The 18,816-nt window shown below is 35.6% G+C and overlaps 1 protein-coding gene across 1 annotated transcript in view; it reads left to right on the top strand.

The window, feature by feature from the left end:
* The window catches only part of BMPR2 (bone morphogenetic protein receptor type 2), a 149,250-nt gene extending 130,768 nt beyond the window's left edge, over positions 1-18,482 (top strand). Inside the window, exons 10-13 of the mRNA XM_069577999.1 lie at positions 2,080-2,216; positions 10,761-10,933; positions 14,136-15,415; positions 16,692-18,482. Coding sequence (XP_069434100.1) covers positions 2,080-2,216; positions 10,761-10,933; positions 14,136-15,415; positions 16,692-16,942 — 1,841 coding nt within the window. The 3' untranslated portion in view covers positions 16,943-18,482. The remainder of the gene's footprint in view (positions 1-2,079; positions 2,217-10,760; positions 10,934-14,135; positions 15,416-16,691) is intronic.
* Positions 18,483-18,816: the final 334 nt, after the last annotated feature.

The raw sequence follows: 18,816 nt of genomic DNA on the forward strand, positions 1-18,816 counted from the left end.
TTCTTTAAACTTCTGTGATAGAACTCCAAGTGCCTCACATGCTTTATTATTCCATTTTATTAAACGGAAACAGTCTGTGTTGATGGCTGGCTGTCTCTCTCTGTAAAATATTAACAGTACAAATAAATTTGGTTCTATATTGTACAAAGGAAGAAAAGGAAGGAAGAAAAAAGACAGGAGAAAGAAAGAAAGAGGAAAAGAACAGGTGTAGATTAAGAAGTGAGATAGAAAGTTTCTGAACTATTTAGAGACATACAAGTAACAAATGAGAACCATGAAGATTTAGTAGTAATTTGATAATTCTTAATGGCATTCCATTCACAAAACAAGATTATGCATTTGTTTCATTCAGCATGTTTTTTGATTATAATTTAGATCTGAGTAAAGCAAATAAGTAAAATTGTAAATATTTATTCTACTGAATGAACTTTTGAAGAAAAAATAACGCTTGGAAAGTGTGTATCTGTGTTGTGTATTTGTCTCAGAAATACAGAAGAGATACTAGTATAGTATCTGTAACTAAGTATAGTTAACAGATGGTATGGGTTGAGGGTTTATCATATGAGGTTTCATGAAAGAAGGTGATACACTACGTGGCAGATGAAATACTTGAGTTGTGTCTTTCAAGTTCAGTGTTGATGCTTATTGATAAAAAACTAAGTATGCTTAAATGTTTACAGAGTACGTGAAGATATCCTTTGTATTTATAGGTAGTGCAATATTCCAAAAAATGTGAGCAATGCTACATAAATTATAGAATTGATTTTTGTAACTTTTCAAAAAAATATTCTGCTATGTCATTTCAGTCGTGTCTGACTCTGTGCAACCCCATACACGGCAGCCCACCAGGCTCCGCCATCCCTGGTATTCTCCAGGCAAGAACACTGGAGTGGGTTGCCATTTCCTTCTCCAATGCATAAAAGTGACAAGTGAAAGTGAAGTTGCTCAGTTGTGTCCGACTCCTTTCGACCCCATGGACTGCAGCCTACCAGGCTCCTCTGTCCATGGGATTTTCCACGCAAGAGTACTGGAGTGGGTTGCCATTACCTTCTCCTCAAAAAATATTGGTGGATGGCAAATATATGTTTTTTTTTTAATATTCAAATTGAAGCATAAAACTTCAGTTTCATGTTTTGTAATGTACTTTCTCTCTGGGTAATTATGAGTTTTATCTCCATGTGAGGGAGATAAGGAAGGCAGACACTGCCATTGTGCTGACAGGAAGACTGAAACACAGAATAGTTAAATGACTTTTCCAAGGTAGAGATGAAGCCAAGATTACAACCTAAGTGTCTGTCCTCCATCCTGATATCCTTTTCTTCTAATTTATCCTGTCATTTTAATGGTGTGGGAGGAGGCCCAAGAAGACAAGAAGAGTCTCTGTTGTATTTTTTGCCAAGTGTTTGACTTGACTATTGATTTTCTAAGTGTTGGTCCCAATGGTCTTCTGTGTGGCTCAATATGTTAATTGTTTAATTTGATCAAATTTTGTAAGAAGCATAAGTTTCTTATCACAAACAGCTGATTCTCTATTACATATTGGTGATAGAGTTATTAAACAGTGATAGAATAGTTCATGATATTTTTAAAATCTTTGATCTAGATAATGTTTTTTAAGGGGAAGAATCAGTATATTGATTTTGTCAGATGGTCATTAACTTAAAAATTTTTGTGACATTTGATAGATTTGGCTAGATTGTAATAGAGCCAGTGATGTGATAAGACATGATTGTGCAACCCACCACTTATATTTAGTTGTACAGATATGTCGTTGTACTAGATCTTGGACTTTCTCCTCGTATTCACCACCCTCAATTCCCTGTATGGGATAAGAATTCAGGCATAGTTTTAAGCATTAAACATCATGTATATAATGATGTCCATCACCACCCCTCACTCCCCCCGAATCAGTAATATTGGAAACCATTTAAAAATAATTGCCCATCATTGTAGCTACCATTTAATTTATAGCAACATTTAATTTATCAAACAAAGACTATTATAAGTAGAGCTTTTATTAATAATGCATGAAACCCAAAATGATAATAAATTTTACTCCTTTTTTAAAAAAATTCACAGGTGAATCTGTACCAGAATACCAGATGGCTTTTCAGACAGAGGTTGGAAATCATCCCACTTTTGAAGATATGCAGGTTCTGGTGTCTAGGGAAAAACAGAGACCCAAGTTCCCAGAAGCTTGGAAAGAAAATAGCCTGGTAAGGAAAAACTAAATTATTGAAAAAGAGGACTTAGGACTGAATACGTTTCAAATGTTGCCTGAAGCAAAAATAGATTGTTGATGGTAATAGTTTTTAGAGTTGTCTGATGCCAAAAATCTAACTTACTTGATTTGTATGATGCTGTATATTTTCAAAGTTGGAGGTGTTTTAATTTGTTTTCTTCAAATATAAAATACTCCTTAGAGAGACTAACTGTTATGTCTGCAGTTTGCCACATTGGGTAACAGCTGGAATAATTAACATGATAATATTTCAAACATGATTGAAATTCCGTTCCATTTATTCTCTTGAGAGTGGTACCAAAAATGTTAATTAGTGCAGACTTAAATATTCACTGACTGATAGAAATTTAAACTACACCAAAAAGAAACCAAAGTACCATGTATAAATTCTGCTTATTAAAAATGAAGTTTACAATGCTGAAATATTTTCAGAGGCTCCTGCCTTTTCAGTAAATTGTTGCTACAATTCTAAAAGCATCTTAACAAACATTTGCATACAATAGGTATATTCACACTCATATTTTTTGTAATGTGAGTAGGATCATCTCATTATCCACTGTCATTTCTGAAGCTTGTTTTTTCACTAATTTTTCATGTCATTACATATACAGATTTATCACTTTCTCTCCATTTCAGTATTTCATTATCTATTCTAATTACTGAATTGCTCTTTATTAATAATAGTACCCTGTATTATTTTAAAAACCTTTTAGAAGAATTAAAGTTATGCTTATATATGGTAAACAAAATTAAATTAAATGGAATGGCTAAAATAGGAAATGGGAAAAGAAAAGATTACCTACTCCTCTTCTATCTTTAGAAGTAATTTATGTTAACAATGTTCTGAGGTTTTGTTTTTTTTCCTAAACTTTCTCTTCTGGAAGTTCACATTATAACTTTAAATATTATGTTTATTCTTATTTATTGTTGTCTCTCATTTATCCGCTCCTAGTTTTATAATAGTGTATTTGTGTAATACAGTATAATAATTTAGTATAATACGATATTAAATGATATTTTGTATACAGATTGATCTAATATTTTTAATAAAATAAAAACATGGGATTTTGTAGAATTATGGTTGTATAAACGTCCTTGGCACAATGTACTATTGTGCTTGGACTCATAAATGAGGAAGTGAAAATCCTATGTTAGTCACTAGAAGCTGCTGCCTTTTGAGGAATGGTGTTTTAAAAGTCACCGTCCACTGGCTTTTCTGACTTTTCTGGCCCTAGGCTTACCTTCCCTCCTCCCCTCTCTCTCCCCTCCCCTTCCCTCTACTTTCTACTTTACTGAAGGAACTGGGACAGATTTTTTAAAAGAGGTCCCTGATGTCAGGTAAGAGGCTTAATCCTTTCCCAGGGTTCATTAGATGTGCCAGCCTCACAGCAGAGTATGCTTCAAAGAAAAATCTCTTTGTGAAATTTTATCTACTAAAATACAACTTCATCTTCCATAAATGGTTTTATTTCACCAGAGAAATTGGACTACTTGTTCTAAAGTACCTTTTGGCAACCCTGCCATTATGGGATATGCACCATATGCATATTTTTCTTCGAACTTTTTACTCTCAATTTGGATGAGGTTGCTAAGTAAGAAATAAGTAATATTTGGTTCACTTCCAATAAATCCATTTAGATCTAATGTGCAACAGTCAATAGCACTGCTACTTCTGTGCAGTGACAGTCTAGTACTAGTATTAGATAGCAAATACATAGTTTCTGTATGAAATATCCCCCCTTTCTATGAAGACATTTTGCTTCATAGTTGCATTGAAATTACAAAACATATCTGTAGTAACACAACTCAAAATCTTCTAAAAATTAATGAATGTAAAAACCCATTTTAAAAACTGCCAGGGAACAAACCTAAACAGCATATTAAAAAGCAGAGAGTTACTTTACCAACAAAGGTCTGTATAATCAAAGCTATGGTTTTTCTAGTAGTCATGTATGGATGTGAGAGTTGGACCATAAAGAAAGCTGAGTGCTGAAGAATTGATGCTTTTGAACTGTGGTGCTGGAGACGACTTGAGAGTCCTTTGGACTGCAAGGAGATCCAACTAGTCCATCCTAAAGGAAATCAGTCCTGAATATTCATTGGAAGGACTGATGCTGAAGCTGAAACTCCAATACTTTGGCCAGCTGATGTGAAGGACTCATTGGAAAAGACCCTGATGCTGGGATAGATTGAAGGCAGGAGGAGAAGGGGATGACAGAAGATGAGATGGTTGGATGGCATCACTGACTCAATGGACATGAGTTTGAGTCAGCTCTGGGAGTTGGTGATAGACAGGGAAGCCTGGGATACTGCAGTCCATGGAGTCGCAAAGATTCAGACATGATTTAGTGACTGAACTGAAGTGAACTGAATTTCGAACTTATTGCACATCATTAAGAAACTAATACAATGTCATTCAGCTTATTTATTCATTAACATTCACTAAATGAATCCTGTGTATTGTGTGCTTAATATAGAGAGCGCTAGATACAGCCTCCGCCTTTATAGAGCTCCCTCTTGTGTTAGATGAGAAAGTTAATGATTTTGACATAAATGCAGTCATCAAATGTTTTGATACGGGCTCTAGTCATATCAAATGACGATAGGGATATATTTTATTATATTTGTCTACTGAAAAAGATCCAGATGCTGGGAAAGATTGAAGGCGGAAAGAGAAGGGGACCACAGAGGGTGAGATGGTTGGATGGCATCACCAACTCAGTGGACAAGAGTTGGAGTAGGCTCTGGGCATTGGTGGTGGACAGGGAGAACTGGCTTGTTGCAGTCTGTGGGATCGCAAAGAATCAGACAAGACTGAGTGGCTGAACCAAACTGAACTGTATATTTCAATTGGCTTTTCTTGCTGCTGTCAAGATTCTCTCTTCTTCTTTGGCTTTTTATAATTTGATTATAATGTGTCAGTATGGAACTCTCTTTGAGTTCATTGAGTTTCTTGGATGTGTAGATTCATTTCTTTTACTAAATTTGGAAAGTTATTGAATTATTATTTCTTGAAATATTCTTTCTCTATTTTTTCTTCTGGGGCTGTCACTCATGTTGTGTATTTTGATGTGATTAATGGTGCCTCACAAGTCTTTAAGCTCTATTCATTTTCTTCATTCTTTTTTTGTTTCTGCTTCTCAGACTAGGTAATTTTTATTTCCTGTCTTCATGTTTAGTAATTCTTTTTTCTCTTTGCTCAAAGCCTCAATTAACCAATCTGGTGAATTCTTCATTTAAGTGTTTTTACTTTTGACCTCCCAAGTGTCTTTTTAACTCCCTTCTATAATTTCTATCTCTTAATTGCTATTCTCCATTTGTTGAGACGTTGTTTTCCCAGTTTCCTTTCATTTTTTATCCGTGGTTTCTAGTTCTTTGAGCATATTTAAAGTCTTTGCCAGTAACTCCAATGTCTGTATTTCCTGAGGGACAGTTTCTGTTCCTTTCTTCATTCCTGTGAATGGGGCATAGTTTCTTGTTTCTTCACATGCTTTATAGTTTTTTGTTTTTAAATCACATGTTTTGGATATCATTATGGACGAAAAGGAAACTAAAAAGGAAAAGACTCTCCAAGTCATTGCAGATTGGCTTTGTCTTGGGGCCCTTTGTTAACACTTTACTTCCTACTAGTACTGAGCCAAGACTTCTCATTGGCTGAGCCAGTCAGCTCTGAAAGCTTGTGATCTTCTCTGAGCATGCATCCTGCCGTGAACTTGGGTGTGGATTTTTAGATTCTTCAGTATATGCAGAAGCTTTTCAGTGCCCTTATTCCCCAAAGTTTCTCACACCCAGTTTTTCTTCCTTGACTTTCAGCATTTCTTTTGTGTGCCTCAACTATTATATTTTGCCCCAGGTTATAGCATTTGTTCTTTGGTCTTTCATTTTTTCCAAAGAATGTTCTGCACTTAGTCATAGCCACTTCCCTATGCTAAGAGAGTTCTGAGTTAGGCAGAACAAAGACAGGCCTATTGTATTGGATCTTCACGGGAGGACATGTCAAAACAGATAGCATAATTCCTTGGAAACAAGGTTACTCGGCTCCCTCTGGGAACAGGTGCCTGTCTTGGGAAAAACGGACTGCCATCTTCATACTTGCCATCACTCCAGGGGCAGCACTAAATTAAAACACGACAGAGTTCTCCTAGCCTGTTTCAGTGGCCTTTCTCCTTCCATTTATGTTTTTAAGTTGGTTCCTATAAACATTTGACTAACATCCAGAGTTTCAGTAAAGTTGATTATGATATTTGCAAAGTTTTCAGTGCTTTTCCTCCCAAAGTTCCTTGCTCTGCTTTGTTTTGACTAATGTCCTCAAAGAATGAATTAGGAAATAACCTCCCTTGTTTGATTTTCTGGAAGACTTGTGAAGACTTGGCATGATTTTTTTTTTTTAAATGTTTGGTGGAATTCATTCCTAAAGCCATCCAGACATGGAGGTTTTTTCATGGGAAAGTTTTAAAATACAAATTTATCCTCCAAATTGATGGTACTCCCAATAATAATATATAAGTGCCTGTTTTCCCATCACTCACACTAGGTGGTATGAAATTTTGTCTTTGTTAATGTGTTCAGTTCAGTTCAGTCTCTCAGTTGTGTCCAACTCTTCGTGACTGCATGGACTGCAGCACACCAGGCTTCCCTGAGCTTGCTCAAATTCATGTCCGTTGAGTCAGTGATGCGCATCCTCTGTCATCCCCTTCTCCTGCCTTCAACCTTTCCTAGCATCAGGGTCTTTTCCAGTGAGTCAGTTCTTCTCATCAGTTAATGTGTTAGGTAAAAATAAATCTTATTTTGATTTGTACCTAGTAAATAATAAAGGCAGTATTTGAAAACAGGATCTTGTTTAAGCTGGTACTAATACTACAAATTTGGAACTAATATTCTTAACTACTTCATTATACTACCTCAACATGGTGAATAAGGTTGAGCATTTTAGCATATTTTAAAGGTGTTTGTTTTTCTTACTTATATGCAGTTTATCTATATTCCTGTATTTACTATCACTTTTTAAATGTCTTCTTACTGGCAAGCATCACAGAAATAATTGATTCATCCAAGAAACAGCAAGAGATGCTGAAACCAATGGGTGAAAAGTTGAGTGCAGAACAAGATATATACAGGAGCTTTGAGTACTCTCCCCCTCCCAAAACAGTGATTAATTATTAAAGGGAAAATGGAACTTTACAGGGAAGATACTTGGCAGACACCAGCTTAGTCATGTGGTTAAGGTTAACTTCTCTAGTAATAGGACAAATAAAAAATTGTACGTGATAGGAAGAACAGTGGGAAGGACAGAAATCTCTCCTGTGATTTTCTACCAAAGATGCAAACTTTGAATTTGATCAGAAGGAAATATCAGATAAATTGAGGAACATTTTCAAAAGTAACTGGGCTACTTTTAGGTCTACCTAGTCTTTTAAAATGTCAAGATCATGAAAGAAAAGAAAAGTACGTTTGAAATTATTTCAAAAGGAAAAGAAAAATTCCTCTGTTCATAACTTAACGACCAGTTCATTTTTTCAAACCAATATTAAAATCTACTAAGGTAAGTATATAACTAGGTTTTAGAGGTACATTTATCATAAAAAGTTAGTTATAATTGATTCTTGAGTTTCTTGAGTTATCTTAAAATCCAAGTCGTTTTTAAATCCATTAAGTATAGTCTTTCCTCATTATTCACGAATTTCATATTTGGAATTCAACTGCTGGCCAAAGTGTGTTTGCAATCCCCAAATCAGTAGTCAGAACACTGTCCCAGTCATTTGTGTATGTGTGCAGAACAGTGAAAAATTTGAGATCAGATGTACATGTCCCTAACTGAAGGTCTAATAAGGCTTTCATGTTTCATCTCTTGTATTGTGAAAAAGTATCTTTTTTGCAATGTATTCACTGCCGTATTTTTCGCATTTTTATTTTTGCATTTTTTTATGATTTCACCATTTAAAATGGTCCTTAAGTATAACACTGAACTCTTATGTGATATTACTAAGCACAAGAAAGGTTTGCTACTCCTTATGAAGAAAGGAAAACATGTTCTAGATAAACTCCATTAGGGCATGAGGTGTAGTGCTATGATCATGAGTACAAGGTAATAAAAGTGATTTTATGTATTTTTTTAACTTGCTTTTTTGTATTGGAGTGTAGCCGATTAACAACGTTGTGATAGTTTCAGGTAGACAGTGAAGGAACTCAGCCATACGTATACATAAACCCATTCTTCATGAAACTTACCCTCCTATTCAAGCTGCCACATAACATTGAACAGAGTTCCTTGTGCTGTACAGTAGGTCCATGTTGGTGATCCATTTTAAATACAGCAGTGTGTATAGGCAACCATAAGTTGTCTTCTAAGTCTGTGGGTCTCTTTGTGTTTTGTAAGTTCATTTGTATCATTTTTTTTTGGATACCACATATAAAGGATGTCATTTAGTATTTCTCTTTTCTATCTGACTTAAACTTACTATATTTTAAAAGGTGTCTTTAAACAGAAACACAGGTAAAACGAGATTATTTATTGATCATTTGACGAAAATGTTATATTCAGAGACTCACAGGTCCCTAATCCTGTATTTCCTCTAGGATTAATGTTTCATCATTAATTCAGTACACAGCAACTTTATAGAACATGACTACTATCGATAACAGACTCAACCATACTTATAAACACCAAACTTTTACCTCAGGGAGATGATGCACTTGCTATTAAACGCAAGATTATCATTGTCTGTTCTTCCGGTTCTTCCGTATCTTGAGAAATAGGTAGATTTTTATTGCTTAATGAAAAGATTATTAGTTGTTGTTTATGTCTATTGTTCATATTTTAACTTTTACTCAATACAGCCTAGAACATACTTTTAAATAGATTTCAAAACTCAAAGTAAAGTTGAGTCTCATAAGATATATTCTTTGATCTGTGTTCTGGGCAGGATTGGAGAATCAGCAGTACCGTACTGAGGCAGCCAACTCAGAAGAGCCAGGGGGAAATGGTATTAAGGGTGGGCCATGGTGCGTGTACACAGTGAGCCTATATTCAGAAAGAACACTATCATGTTGCCCTGACAAACCTAGACAGCATACTAAAAAGCAGAGACATTACTTTGCAAACATAGGTCCACTTAGTCAGAGGTATGGTTTTTCTAGTGGTCAGGTATGGATGTGAGAATTGGACCTTAAAGAAGGCTGAGCACCCAAAAATTGATGCTTTTGTGGACTGTGGTGTTGGAGAAGACTCTTGAGAGTCCTTGGACTACAAGGAGATCCAACCAGTCAATCCTAAAGGAAATAAATCCTGAATATTCATTGGAAGGACTGATGCTGAAGTTGAAGCGCCAATACTTTGGCCACTGGATACAAAGAGCTGACTCATTAGAAAAGACCCTGATCCTGGGAAATAGTGAAGGCAGGAGGAGAAGGGGACAAGAGAAGACAAGATGGTTTGATGACATCATTGACTCAATGGACATGAATTTGAGCAAGTTCTGGGAGATGGTGAAGGACAGGGAACCCTGGTGTGCTGCAGTCCATGGGGTTGCAAAGAGTCGGATTCAACTGAGTGATTGAACAACAGCAACAACAGATGTTTCCCAGAGACCCAAGGTTCAAGTTGTTACAGAACACAAATTATTAGGAAACATTAAAAATGTTACCAAGATTCCTCACAGGAATTTTTAGCTTAAAACAGTCTTGCCAGATAAAATACTTTGATTTATGAATTGGCGAGAATATACCTACTCTAAAAAATGGTTTGTCCAACTATCTGAAACTAAAATTAAGTAGTATCTTTTATTTTTACTTGTTAAATCTGGCAATCTTGGCCTTACTATTTTGAAAGTGTTTTGAAGACACAAGAAATGTACTGGCAGGTAAAGAGCTTGACACCTAATAAAAAAATGAGAGTACAAGTGAGTAAGAATTCTGGATGCCAGTCCATCAAAGTATATAAAGTCTGTCTTTTAAAAGGGAGTTTGCACCGACTTTCTCCAACGGAACACTGCTGTTCATTGCTGATATATATTAATGTTACAGAATAGGACTGATTTTGATACTGCTAATGAAACTAGTTTAAATAACAAGAAAATATCAGGCTTTTAAGATTTATGATTGGAATGAAGCACACTACTAGGAGTAAAGGAGGAAGAGCCTGCTTAGAGATTGAAGACAGTCTAGTGTCAAATTTTTTTAAACTCATTTTTGAAGTAGAATTAGTGGCTATTGATTGAAATAACAGTGCTGTGGATCCACAACAACATAAACACATGGCATTGAAGATACATATGACTTACTACAACTGCTTACTCTTGTGGATAATTCTTCAATGAGTTCAGTTAAAATTTTCTTACCGTACTTGTTCCTCACCTTTTGAGAATATGGCCCTTTACAAATCTCTGATGTCTTAAGATATTTTATTATAGCTATGTAAAATATTGGTTAAATAAAATTAATTTTTTCTTTCACCTCATGTTACTAAAAAAATTCAGTTATGTTTGGTAAGATACAGTGTTTGACATATACTTTATTACAGGCAGTGAGATCACTCAAGGAGACAATCGAAGACTGTTGGGACCAGGATGCAGAGGCTCGGCTTACTGCGCAGTGTGCTGAAGAGAGGATGGCTGAACTTATGATGATATGGGAAAGAAACAAGTCTGTGAGCCCAACAGTCAATCCAATGTCTACTGCTATGCAGAATGAGCGGTAAGACACTAAGGGTTTGGAATCCGTCTGTCAGAATTTAAGCCTGATCCTAGAGAATAGAAAATAAATACTATTAAAACAGTCTAAGCATACAGTGGTTAATTGGTGCAGTCTAATATCATGACTTTTCTTTCAGTATTCCTGTTCTTTTTCTGAATATTCTTGTTTAGTGTAAGTGCAAGATGAAATCCATGGGTTTTTATAGCTAACAATACAGTAAAAGATTAGTCTTTGTCTGTTAATGCACAAAGTTCGCTACAATAATAAAGTTTCATAGTTCCAAAAGTTTTATAAGCACTTCTGCATACTATTTTGTCTTGATTATACTTTGTGGTTATTATTTCTTTTTCCCCTGAAATTTGTTTGTTTAAAGCAAATAGAACCATGAACTTGCATATATATCTAACCATTGCTTCACTGGAACCTGGGGTTTCCAGACTCCCTGTCCAGTGGTCTTTCTTTATAGAATGCTGCTACTTTACCTGAAAGCAGTTCATAAGTCTTTTTGTCCCATCGTGAACTTTATGAGACATTTCTTAGAATTATGATTTTTTTTTTAACTATCTTTATTAGAACGTCTTAGAAGGACTTTTAGAAAAAATTCTAAAACTTGAAACATTTCAGACCATGTAGTCTGTGTTTCTTCATTCTGTCTTATGGGATAAAGTCTTCCCACAAATTTTCATTTTATCTAAATAAAACATGTTAAAATTTTTCAGAGATGCATTCAGAAAAGAAAGAGTAAGCAGGGAAAATTGAGATAAAAAATAACTGAATTCTTGAATCATTTTCTTTGATATTTTCTGTTGTTCTAATTTTTAAGAAAGTTTGTTCTGAACTATGGATTTCACATTGGGTTTACACTGCTCATGCTTGGACTGAACTACCCTCAGGATATAAACCTTTATTTCTGTTAGTAATATATCAGCAAGTTAAGGAAGATAGAAATTAGCATTTCTGAATATAAACTTCTCACCTTACAGATACCTTGAAGATAGTCTTCTGCTTCCATCACCCCTTGTCTCTGTGTTTTTTGTGTGCTTTATAGTATGCTATTCGTACCTCTCATAAGTCAGCTACTTTTACTTTAAGTGCTTTAACTTTCTTAACTGGGAGGAGGAAGTCTTTTTTTTTTTTTTGATGCTTTCCTTTGCTGTGGCCATTTTTGCCTCCTGAGCCATTCAGTTCTACCCTTTATGTGGTGCTTTTCATGTCCTTTGACTTTGGAATTTTCCTTCAAATCATAATTCATCTCACATTCATTCTACGCTAGGGTTCATTGTATTGACTCTTTCCCTCCATCCCTCTTGTGCAATACAGAACCTTTTCTGTTCCTCCCCTTCCTGCCATTCCCCTCGTAACTTCAGCAGTTTTTCTTCATAGCACTTTTCTTTTAGTTGTTGCTTTTCTCCTGTAATGCTGGTATCTGTTAATGTTCCCATTGTCTATATTTGATTGTTTATACTTGATTTTAAACTACCCCTCACTTTTATGTTATTTTTCTTTTCAGTTTTATTGAGATACAATTGACATGTAGCACTCTATAAATTTAACATGTGTAGAATGATCATTTAACTTACATACATAAAATGATTATCACAATGAATATTCATCATTCTCATATAGATACAAAATTAAGGAAATAGGTAAAAAACAGTTTTGTGATGAGAAATCTTAGGATTTACTCTGTTAACAGTTTTCATTTTATTTATTTATTTTTTTTTTAAATTTTTTGGCCATGTCAAGCAATGTGTGGGATCTTAGTTCCCCAACCAGGGATCAAACATGCATACCCTGCATTGGAAACTCAGAGTCTTAGCCACTGGGTCACCAGGGAACTCGGTCTTAACACCTTTCATATATAGCATAGAGCAGTGTTAATTGTTTGTATCCTATATATTAGATCCCTAGTACTTATTTATTTTACAACTGAACACTTGGACCTTTTGACTGCCTTCATCCCCTTCCCCTTACCTGTTCCCCTTTGCCTGTGTTAAGCACGGATCTTATTGCTTTTTCTGTGAGTTTTTAAAAAATATATAATTAACCTACAACATTTTGTTTGTTTGTATTATGCAACATAGTGATTTGTTATTTCTGTACATTTCAAAATGATCACCAAGATAAGTCTAGTTATGGCATATCACCATACAAAGACATCACATAGTTATTTACTATATTCCCCACAGTGTGCATTTCATACCCATGACTCATTCATTCTGAAAGTAGAGTTTCATACCTCTTCGTCTCCTTCACCTATTCCTTTTGTTCCCTCCAACCCCTTCTTCTCTGGCTACTGCCTGTGTCTTCTCTGTATCCCTGCCTGTGTTTCTGTTTAGTTTTGTTTGTTCATTTGTTTGGTTTTTTAGATTCAACATATAAGTAGAATCATATAGTGTATTTGTTCACCTATCAGTGAACAATATTGGGTAGCTCAGATATCTTGGCCTGGCTTTTATTTTTTAAAATATAAATATATTACAGTATGCTGCCCAAGAACCATCATTCTCAAGATGTGATAGTGTAAAACCCTTGGTAAACTGGAGAACAGTTCTGAGTCTTAGATTTTATTTAATTTTTTTTATTCTGAGTGTCACATTCTGCCTTATACTCTAGGCTCAAGGACTTCCATTGATATGGCTCAGTCTCTACCTAGATAGATATGTTTCTTTGCTAGAATATGCCACTTAATGTAGCACTTTGGAATAGCCTAAAAGCTTATGTTCTTTTTACCATTTGGAACTTAATTGGTAAAATATTTGTTGAGTAGCCACTGTGTATCTAGAATTACAGAAACACAAAAGACAAGTGTCTTGGTTCCTTCTTTCCTGGAAATTTATGTCTAATTGAGCAAATATACAATTCGTAAAGACATATTTGCTAACATTACAAAACTATAGGGGAGATTTTTTAAATTAATGACTCTTATAAACTAAAATAGTGAACATTATAAAAATCATATAGATCCCCATCAGTTTTCTGATAGGCTTAAATGGCATTAAACTAGCCTGTAGCAAATTATTAGTTAAATTTATCAATACTGGATTAACATTTGGTTAGAATTTTTAAATAGCTTCAAGAATAACGTGGATTAGGAATAAAAGAGAAGGCAGTTTGTACTTTAAATATCAGAGTTGTTAAACTTGAAGAGTCACTTTGTCATAAATGTATTCTCAATGTGACAATTTTTTCTTTCTTTAAGCAACCTGTCACACAATAGGCGTGTGCCAAAGATTGGCCCTTATCCAGATTATTCTTCTTCCTCATACATTGAAGATTCTATCCATCACACTGATAGCATTGTGAAGAACATTTCCTCTGAGCATTCGATGTCCAGCACACCTTTGACTATAGGGGAAAAGAACCGAAACTCAATTAACTATGAACGGCAGCAAGCACAAGCTCGAATCCCCAGCCCTGAAACAAGCGTCACCAGCTTGTCTACCAACACAACAACCACAAACACCACTGGCCTCACTCCAAGTACCGGCATGACCACTATATCCGAGGTGCCATACCCAGACGAAACAAGTCTGCATGCCACCAATGTTTCACAGCCAGTCGGGCCAACCCCTGTCTGCTTACAACTGACCGAAGAAGACTTGGAGACCAACAAGCTGGACCCAAAAGAAGTCGATAAAAACCTCAAGGAAAGTTCTGATGAGAATCTCATGGAGCATTCTCTTAAACAGTTCAGTGGGCCAGACCCACTGAGCAGTACCAGTTCTAGCTTGCTTTACCCACTTATAAAGCTTGCAGTTGAAGTGACTGGGCAGCAGGACTTCACACAGGCTGCAAATGGCCAAGCATGTTTAATTCCTGATGTCCCACCCACTCAGATCTATCCTCTCCCCAAGCAACAGAACCTTCCTAAGAGACCTACTAGTTTGCCTTTGAACACCAAAAATTCGACAAAGGAGCCCAGGCTGAAATTTGGCAGCAAGCACAAATCAAACTTGAAACAAGTAGAAACTGGAGTTGCCAAGATGAATACAATCAATGCTGCAGAACCTCATATAGTGACAGTCACTATGAATGGTGTGGCAGGTAGAAACCACAGCGTTAATTCCCATACTGCCACTACTCAGTATGCCAATGGGGTAGTACCATCTGGCCAGACAGCTAACACAGTGGCACACAGAGCCCAAGAAATGCTGCAGAATCAATTCATTGGTGAGGACACTCGGCTGAACATTAATTCCAGTCCTGATGAGCATGAACCTTTACTGAGACGAGAGCAGCAGGCTGGCCATGATGAAGGTGTTCTGGATCGTCTTGTGGACAGGAGAGAACGGCCCCTAGAAGGCGGGCGAACTAATTCCAACAACAACAACAGCAATCCATGTTCTGAGCAAGAAGTTCCCACACAGGGTGTTCCAAGCACAGTAGCAGACCCCGGACCATCAAAGCCTAGAAGAGCACAGAGGCCTAATTCTCTGGATCTTTCAGCCACCAATGTCCTTGATGGCAGCAGTTTGCAGTGTAAGTGGAGGGATTGTGTAAATGGAGGGATTTTGAGACCATTTAAATATACTTAGCTAGAAACAGATTATGTTTCAGCTAGCAATTATTTACTTTTACCACATTTGGTTGGATTTCAAAAGTAATTAGACACTTGTTTTTAAAAAGATAATTTTTTTGCTGATAATTGAAAAGTCAGTGTCAAAATAATCAGAATAATTACCAACTTAATGTGTATCTTATGTAGCTTCTGGCTTATAATGCAGCTCACATATTTGCTGTGCATAGTTGAGATTTTGCACTTTCTAGTTTAAAGCATCCGAGTAAAATGATACCAATACAACTTTAGAAGCACTTTGTTTATTATATACACATTTAGGCTTTATCAGACTAATCTTAATAAATCTGAAAAGTGCAGAGAAAATTCAGAAAAGTCACTGTAAAGAAATTACAAAGTTATTCTTGGTTTTTCATGTCAGTTTTTTCAGGAGCTGTGTGCCTGTGGCATTGTGCTATGGGGCCCTTAGCCACTTACACAAATAACTTGATACTTGGTTTATGGCCCTGAGGGATTATAACACAAGACAGAAGAGCTCACTAAAATCTTCACTAAAGACAGGAGAGCTCACTAAAACAGTCATTATTGTACAAAATGATATTTCTTTTAGACTGATAGCAGTTACGAAGAAGTCACATTTTATGTTTGTTGTCAAAGACTACAAAATGGGCTAATGGGATTAGGTTGTCAAAAAATCAGTAGAATCTAGTCCCTTGCTTGAGTAGCTTGTATTGAAGAGTTGACATAAATTATAGCAAGGGTCTACATCTGTAAAATGTCTTGTCAGTTATGGGAAGGGTAAATTACTAGAAAATTTACACTCTCGTGTTTATGTCATTCTTCTGAAAAATAATTATATTCTAGCTGCCTGCTTTGATCATGAAATAGAAAGATTAAATGCATTTTGCCAAGTTAGGATTTCTACTAGTAACCAAAGGATTTGAGAATATAGTTGAGAACTTGGAATTTTCTCCTCTGTTTTTGCTTTTTTAGGATTTTCTGTATTTTCTTCCTTGCCTATGGAATAATTCAACCAATTATAGAAACATTGTGCTTAAAGAGTCTCAAAAATAATTTGGTAAAGTTAGAAAAATACTATCTGGCATCATGAATTTCAAGAAACGTCTGGTAGCTTCTCCTGTAGACATTCATTTGATCTCTTTTCCATTTACAATCCTAATTTTCACTTTTTAGTAGTTTCTTTATGTATAGTTCATTTTTCTGCACTTTTATTTTCAGTAGGTGACTCAACACAAGATGGCAAATCAGGATCTGGTGAAAAGATCAAGAAACGAGTGAAAACTCCCTATTCTCTTAAGCGGTGGCGCCCCTCCACCTGGGTCATTTCCACTGAACCACTGGACTGTGAGGTCAACAACAATGGCAAAGACAGGGCAGTGCATTCCAAATCCAGCACCACTGTTTACCTTGCAGACGGAGGCACCGCTACGACGATGGTGTCTAAAGATATAGGGATGAATTGTCTGTGAAATGTTTTCAAACCTATGGAGTGAAATTATTTTTTGCATCATTTAAATGTGCAGAAGACATTAAAAGAAAAAACTGCTTTATCCTCCTGTCAGTACCCCCTCCTACCCCTGCAACAAGGACTTGCTTTAAATAGATTTCAGCTATGCAGAAAAATTTAGCTTATGCTTCCATATTTTTTAATTTTTTTTTAAGTTTTGCACTTTTGTTTAGTCTCGCTAAAGTTATATTTGTCTGTTATGACCACAGAATTATATGTGTGTGTATCAAAAGTGGTCTCAAAATATTTTTTTAAGAAAAAAAAAAGCAGAAACAATGTATTGCTGATAATCAGTTTGGACCAGTTTCTAAAGGTCATTAAATCAGAAGCAAATTAAGACAGGTTTGACTGCAGTGGTGTCTGGTATCCATGTTTTATTTCTGGGCACAAGCTAGTTTGTATGTTGATACGTTCCTGAACGCATTATCTGTTGGACATTCTTTTCTCTGTGTTTTGTTTGAATGTGCAATAGTCTATAGGCCACAAATAAGCTTTCTCGTAAGCTCTCTTCCTAACAGAGCACACATTCTTCCAAGATCTGAACATTTTCCTTCCCCACCCTCCATACTATTGGCAGGTAAGTTCTTTGACAGTGAGTTTTTGCACAAGAGAAAGCAGCTACCTGATTTCTTGCTTTCTCTCTCCTTATGGGGAGTGCAGAAACATTGTCTCAAAGGGCTCTAAAGAAGGAACTACCAGAACCTAATTTGAAATGCCATTTCATTTATCCTTCCAAATCCTAAACATTTCCTTCCGGGCATTTTAATAAACATACTTGGTTTGTGGTTTTGGAAGTTCGTAAGAGCACAGAACAAAGAGCAAGTCAAATATTAGCTGTTTTCCATTTTATTTTTTATATATATGTTCATGTTGCATATTCATTTATTTAAGAAGCACATTTTTATCAGAAAACTTATAGAGCTCTCCTAATGGAATTTTTAAGTAGGTAGATCATTAATACAATGTAGTATTATAGTCTTCATTCTCTGAATATGCTGTGTTTGACATAAGTAAAATTACATCCTGTTTAAAATAACTTCAAAAGTAATTCATAGTTGTGAGCCTGTAGTACCTTTTTTTATTCTTTTCCCAAACGAGGCCTGGTAACTTTATCTGGAAATTATTCCTTTTCCCATGACCTAGAACACTGTGTGGAAAAATCATTCAACTGGCATGCCAAGTCCCTGTGGAAGGAAGAATTGCTGCCAAACCTATCATTTTTGAGCAGACTGAGACTTACCTCTCTCTCTTCAAAACTGTGTTTCTTCACTAATCTTATTTTCATAGTTTTTCCATTTGCCAGTTTTTACATCATCTTTGATACATGAGCACCATTTTATGATTTTACATTATATTAGAATGTACCTTTTAGTGATAACGTCATGTATATTCAGATCATGTTTTTTTTTTTAAAGCTTCCTTTGCTTCTTTCATTACTGATAATCGTCTCTAAAACAACCTCTGCATGTTTTTTCTTTTTAAATAAAGCACTTTATGTCAAATAAGGGACTTTTTTATAAGCACAAATTATTTTCTATCAATTTGCAAACAGTGAAGAGCTCACTTTTTCCCCCAGATTCTCAGATTACTTCATAGACTTTCAGTTCTAAGATTTCTCTGGAAATAAAAAGCTCACAGGAAAACACAAATTCCTGATTGAGATTTTTATCTCCTGAACAAAGTTTTCACTCTCAAATTCTTCTATCTGCATCACTTAGCTAAAGACAGACTCTATTTCTCAATTTGCTATCCAAAATGTGTATGACTTATTTGTGTCTATAAGCCTTCTTTTGTTTGCCATCTATTGTGATCTTATGAAGAGAGATGTCACAATGC

Source organism: Ovis canadensis, chromosome 2, assembly GCF_042477335.2.
Source record: "Ovis canadensis isolate MfBH-ARS-UI-01 breed Bighorn chromosome 2, ARS-UI_OviCan_v2, whole genome shotgun sequence".
Lineage (NCBI taxonomy): Eukaryota > Metazoa > Chordata > Mammalia > Artiodactyla > Bovidae > Ovis > Ovis canadensis.